This window comes from Trichosurus vulpecula, chromosome 2 (genome assembly GCF_011100635.1).
Source record: "Trichosurus vulpecula isolate mTriVul1 chromosome 2, mTriVul1.pri, whole genome shotgun sequence".
Lineage (NCBI taxonomy): Eukaryota > Metazoa > Chordata > Mammalia > Diprotodontia > Phalangeridae > Trichosurus > Trichosurus vulpecula.
Genome location: NC_050574.1, coordinates 192,660,944 through 192,667,214, shown reverse-complemented (window position 1 = coordinate 192,667,214; position 6,271 = coordinate 192,660,944). Strand labels below are relative to the sequence as shown.

The 6,271-nt window shown below is 41.1% G+C and overlaps 1 protein-coding gene across 1 annotated transcript; it reads right to left on the bottom strand.

Annotated features, from left to right (window-relative positions):
- Positions 1–1,971: 1,971 nt before the first annotated feature.
- LOC118839301 (40S ribosomal protein S11-like) lies at positions 1,972–2,265 on the bottom strand. Its single transcript, XM_036746762.1, has one exon. It carries the CDS (start codon positions 2,209–2,211, stop codon positions 1,972–1,974), a length of 240 nt encoding a protein of 79 aa, XP_036602657.1. The 5' UTR covers positions 2,212–2,265.
- Positions 2,266–6,271: the final 4,006 nt, after the last annotated feature.

Here is a 6,271-nt window from a genome sequence, read left to right as displayed (position 1 = left end):
CTTTTGTCTCATGTACTTTTAGTTTGTGATCTCTTGAAGTATAGCTCTGAAAAACCAGGCTTTGATGAAACCCATTGGGATTCAAATGGAGCTACTTGACTATGCCTTTAAACTGGAATCACTGTGGCTCTCACTGATTGGCCAATTATAGGCCCCAGCCCAAGCCTCACTTCCTCATTGTTTGGGTTTTTATGGCTCAGAGTGAGTACAAATAAAAATTGTCTCTGTTCTGGCCAGAAACTCTGAGGGTCACTGGATTTGAACTCAGGTCTGATTGATTCTTTTGTGAAGGCAAAGTAGGCCATCTCTTACCTGAATTCTTACCTATACTGAATGGGTGTTGTCTCAGACAAACTGAGACCTGGGAAAGACCTTAGGTTAAAAAGGCCAAGGTCTCCCACCACATCCTGGGCCATCCCCAGTCATCCTGATCCATGTCTTGCCACTGAACTCAGAATGACTCTGGAGGAGAGAGAGGGGCCGATGACCTGGCACAGCCCTGCCTCAATTAAATCCAATTCCCTTGCAAGTCAAGACATCACCTTCCTGATGTCATTGGTCCTCTTCCAGAACGAAGGACAAATGACAACAACTTTTGACTCTTTTGATTTTCTTTATAATTCCCCTGCTCCTGTACCTCCCCACCCCCACTTTGCCCTTTCCTTTTATGTTTTCTTCTCCCACCCCGCCCCAGACTATAACTCCTTGAGGGCAGACACTGTCCTTCTGCTTGTTTTTGTATTCCCAGCACTGAGCACAATGCCTGGCATATACACCTAATAACTGCTTCTTGACTTGTTTTGATGGACCTATTCTTGTTGTTATTAAAGTCCCTAATCACTCATTTAAGGACTCAGCCTCAAACACTAATTCCCATGGTCTCTAGTTAAGCCACTTTTCTGCCTCATGAGCATACCAAAGAAAATGCTTTCAGAATTTACTGGCTTGGCCAATTCTTCTACAAAGTCCGAGCAACAGACCCCAATGCCTCCTATATGTTCCATGTTCTGTTCCCTCAAGACCTTCTTTGTTCTTTGTTAGTAATGCTTTATAGTTATAGGCTGTTGGATAGAAGTTTCGCTCATGTATGTATGAAGCACATAGTAAGTGCTTGTTGACTGACTGACTAATATATGACCTTGAGGTAACAAAATGCCTTACCCCAATTAAAATGCATGTCACCCTTAACTGAAGACCACTACACAGTTTCTGAGAGCTAGATCGATGATCAGAAGCAGCCATCTGTCTTCTAAGGATAAATAAATATTCTAGAAGTTTGTAATTTATCTCCTTCCACCTACAAAAATACAAAGGAAAGAAAGTTCAGGCCTCATTATACTCACCAAAATACCCTTCTACAAAAATGTTTATTTATCTCCGGTTCATCTTGGTATACAAGGTAGTATCACTTCTTCAGACAACATCAGAGCTCCTAGACAAAACAAAAATCTTTGCTCTAAGCTGGTTCTTTCATAATTGTATTTGTGCCTCACTTGTGAAAATAAACATTAGGTTCTAATTCCTGCATTTCATTTAAAAAACTGATCCCTCTTAACCTGAGAACCTCCTAATATGGAGTCTTTTTTCTCTCAAGCCTCTACACCAATCATTGGTAGGATTGTCAGTGGCCTTCCCTCCAAGTGGGTTTGCTTTCTCTCCCTTGTGAAAATGATTAATCCTACTTGGCCTCTCATCCTTTGCTGGCCCACCTTGTGCTGCACTGCTACCCCAGATTGCTACCGCTTGGTTCCCTGTGGTTCCCTGATTTCCTAGGACCTTTCTTCTCACCCAACACTCATCAAAGAGAGATCCAGGAGTGTTCATACTGGTTCTTTTTTGGGGGGGGGGGCGATGGGGAAGGATGCCTTTATTAGCAGAGCAGCTGGCTTGGCCATGGTGGGCGGACATTCCAGCACATGCATTTACACCAGCACCAGCACCCACAGCCTCCCACCACCGGTGTGGAGGGGCTCAGAACTTCTGGAATTGCTCCTTGGTGCCGGCTGCCTTGGTGACCTTCAGCACGTTGAACCTCACTGTCTTGCTGAGGGGCCTGCACTCACCCACGGTCATGATGTCTCCAATCTGGACATCTCGGAAGCAGGGTGACAGGTGCACAGACATGTTCTTGTGGCATTTCTCAAATCCGTTGTATATTCGAATATAATGCAGGTAGTCCCAGGGGATGACGATGGTCCTTTGCATCTTCATCTTGGTCACCACACCAGACAGGATCCTGCCTCTGATGGAGACATTGCGGGTGAAAGGACACACTGGTGAGCTAATACTGAAGATCAACAATGGCTTCAGGGTAGGAACAGCTTTTATAGGTGATTTAAAATAATCCTGATAGGTCCATTTTAGCAAAAAGGGTCGGGCCCTTGAATCTCAGTTCCTCCCCAAGGTAGCAAAAAGGAGACAATTTGTTAGTAGTAGTATGTGACAAAGATCAGGTGATATAAAAACTGTAGACTTCATATCTCCTTCCCTACCAGAGCCTCACCCAACACTGTTTGATAAGTAAGACTGGGAACAATAGGTAAGTGTGTGAATATAACTTTCAACATCATATTCTAGGACAGGGAACTGGAAGATGGGAGGGTTGTGTTTGAGGATCAGAAAATAGGCCAGTGGAGGGGAATAAAATGTAAAATGATAGCAAAGGATAGGAGAGACAAAGTTTTTTTTTTTTTTTTTTGCTTTTTGGCAGGACAATTAGGGTTAAGTGACTTGCCCAAGGTCACACAGCTAGTACAAGTGTCAAGTGTCTGAGGTCGGATTTGAACTCAGGTCCTCCTGACTTCAGGGTCAGTGCTCTACTCACTGCGCCACCTAGCTGCCCTGAGAGACAAAGTTTTGAAGAACTTTAAATGCCAAACAAAAGAATTTACAATTGATCCTTGAGATAATAGGAAGGTATTGGAGATGAAATGGACAGATATGCTTTAGAAAAATAATTTTGGCAGTTGAGTGAAGGATGGCTTGGAATAGGGAGAGATGAGGCAAGGAGACCAATTAGAAAGTCATTGAAATAGTCCAGATTAAAAAGTGATGAGGACCAGAACTAGGGCAGCATATTTGTGAGTGGAAAGAAGAGAATATATATGAGAAATATTATGAAGTTACAAATGACAAGATTTGAAAATAGATTGAATATGTGGGGAGAATGAGGATTTGTCCCCCTTGGTTATAAGTCTGGGTGAGTGAGAGGATGATGGTGTGCTTGACAGTAATAGGGAAGTTAAGGAAAGGGGAGGGTGGGAAGTTATGATGAATTCTGTTTTGGGCATGCTGACTTTGAGATCCTTGTGGGATATATAATTCAAGATGCCCAAAAGGCAGTTCATAATAGATACAGAGATCTGAGAATCTTGTGCACAGAAATGCTAATTGAACCCACGGGAGCTGGTAAGATCATCAAGTGAGAGATTATAGTCAGGAATTCTTAACCTGGGGTCTGTGAACTTTTAAAAATATTTCATTAACTATTTCAATATAATTGGTCTCTGTTGCAATGTTTTATATTTTACTTTATGCATTTAAAATCATTATTCTAAGAAAGGATCCATAGGCTTCATCGGCTTGCCCAAGGGGTCCATGACACAAAAAAGATTAGAAAACCCTGATAATAGTGGGAAATGAGAACACAGAGTCTTTTGAGATATCTCCAAAGATATAAAATTTAACTGGGATTATGAATCATCAAAAGAGGTTGAAGACCACTGATCAGAGAGATAAGAGAAAAATTAGGAGAGAGTAATTTTAATAAAACCCAAGAAAGAGTGAGCTTCTAAGAGGAAGGAAGTGGTGGTCATTAATGTGAAATACTGAAAGGTGGAAAAAAATGAGTACTGAGAAATTGTTACTAGATTGTGCAGTTAAGCTCATTGGTAGCTTTGGAGAGAACAGTTCCAGTTGTAAGATAGTGAGGATCTAGATTTCAGAGGGCTTACAAGAGGTTAAAAGGACAGGAAGTAGAGGGACATAATGTAAATAGCTTTCTCAAAAAGTTTAGCTTAATAGAGGAAGAGAGATATGGGATGATAGTTAGCAGGGATAGTTAGATCAAGTGTGGATGTTTTTTAAGGATGGGAAAGACACGAATGTCTTTGTAGGAAGTGGGGAAGGAACCAGAAAATAGGGATAAGAAAGAGGGGGAATGACAGGGGAGGCAATCTCCTGGAGATGATTATCTGCGACAGGGTTGAGGGAAGAGGTGGTGGGGAAAGACATCCGCATGGCATAAAATGAGGAAGCAAGGAGAAGGGAGAGCTCTTGGGACTCAGTCTTTTCAGTGAAATGAGGCTAGGTCTTCAACTGAGAGGATGGGAAGTGATGCCATGGGAGACTGAGGAGAGCTGATTAAGTTTGGTGAAGCCACTATGGATGGTGGGACAGGAAATTGAGTAGAATGATTACCTTGCTACAGTAAGGGTCTAGTTGAGATTATATGGAATAAATTTCTTCTGGTTTTAGTCAGCACAATTTCTTTATTTCCTCAAGCTCCATTCAGCAGCATAGAAATAGAAGTGAAGACTGATGGTGGAAGCAGTCCAAGTTAGAGGTATAGCAGGAAAGGAAAAGAGTGAAAGGTATTTTAGAGTAGCCAATAATGTAGAGTTAAGTTGGCTCACCAAAACTGAGATGGGGAAGGTAAGAGAATATAGTAGTGCGGGGGTATTGGTTTAAGAAAGAACTGAAGGAGAAGGGAGTAGAAGTCATGGTGAAGATGAAGAACACTGTTAGGAGTTGTAAGGAATGGGAGGGAAATGGAAAAATTCAAAATTATGATACGATAAAGGAATTTCATAGTTAATAAACACAGAAGTAGAACAATTGTGGGTGATGGCAAGAGCCAGGATATAACCATCTCTGTGTATAGTTGGGCTGGAGTGGAGAAGTAGATCATAGAACCTGAACAGACTAACTGAGAAGTGAGAATATTTAAGGGAGCAGCATTATATACGTTGAAGCCATCTTGCATGAAGGCAGGAACTGAGGGAGGAATAATTGTGAGTCAGGGACTGAACTCATGGGGGAAGGAAGGATAATGTGGCAGAAAGGACAGGTATCAATAGATAATAGCCACCAGGCTCTGGATGATAAATACCATGAATCTCAAAGGAGAAAGCAAAGAGGTTTAAGATGATTATGGATCAGGCATCCCAGATGAATATTATGAAGGAGATTGGAAAAGTATGAGGAAGCCATATTGAGGAGGGCTTTAAATGCCATTCTGAACACCTCAATTATCTGGTAGGCAATAGAGAGCCACTGAAGATTTTGAATCAGGGAAGTGGTATTAATCAGGTATTTGGCAACTTTGTAGGAGGTGTATTAGAGAGGCGAAAGACTGGAATCATGAAGACTAATTAGGAAGCTATTGTAATAGTTCAGCTGAGGGGTGAAGATAGATTGAATTAAGGGAGAGTCTATATTAGCAGAGAGTTGGGGACGGATTTGGAGGTGGAAATGATAAGGCTTGGCAACTAAATGGGAATTCTGAAGAGAGAGGAAATTTAATAAGGTGAATTTTAGTAGTGATAAATGTAAAGTCTTAATGTTTGTATAAAAAAAATTTCCAAAAAAGTTTAGGGAGATGACTAGACAGCAGTTTGTCTCAACCCAATAAATCACCTACTTGGTCATTTATTATAATAATGTGCTTATGGATCTAGATAACACACATTTATTTAAAGTATATGCTGAGAAAAAGTCCCTCAGAGCATAAGCTATAGCTCTGACAATTTCTACAGTGGCTAAGTGACTATATAGGGGGTCATTTAACTTCTTTGAGCTTCAACTTTCCAATCTGTAAAATGGAAGTAATAATTATTGTACAACTCACCTATCTCACAGGGCAGTTGTGATGAAATCACCTTGTAAATGAGGTAGTTAGTTACTTTTACCTCCATATAGACCAGGAATTTTTTTTTAACATTTTTTGTGTGTCATGGACCCCACTGGCTATTGCATTTTCTGCCTTCTCAATGGGTAAGGGAGGGGGTGGAGTGAGGTAGAGGATTTGGAACTGAAAATAAGAATAAAATTGAATCTAAAAAAAGAAAAAAACCCACCACTTGCCTCCCCCAAAATCTGTATGAAGACTTCCACATCTCACTAGGAGCTCATATCCAAGTTTCCAAAATTAGTCACGCTCATTCTCTCTTTTTTTCCTTGGCTGAAGGCAGATAGTGTGGTGGTGGAAGCAGCCATTTCCCCAAACCCCAAGCTTCTAAATAGGGAAGAAAAGGCACTTTGGTGACCTTTC

Bases quoted from the DNA above. Each gene is read 5' to 3' on its own strand.
- LOC118839301 (XM_036746762.1), bottom strand. From the start codon at position 2,211: ATGAAGATGCAAAGGACCATCGTCATCCCCTGGGACTACCTGCATTAT.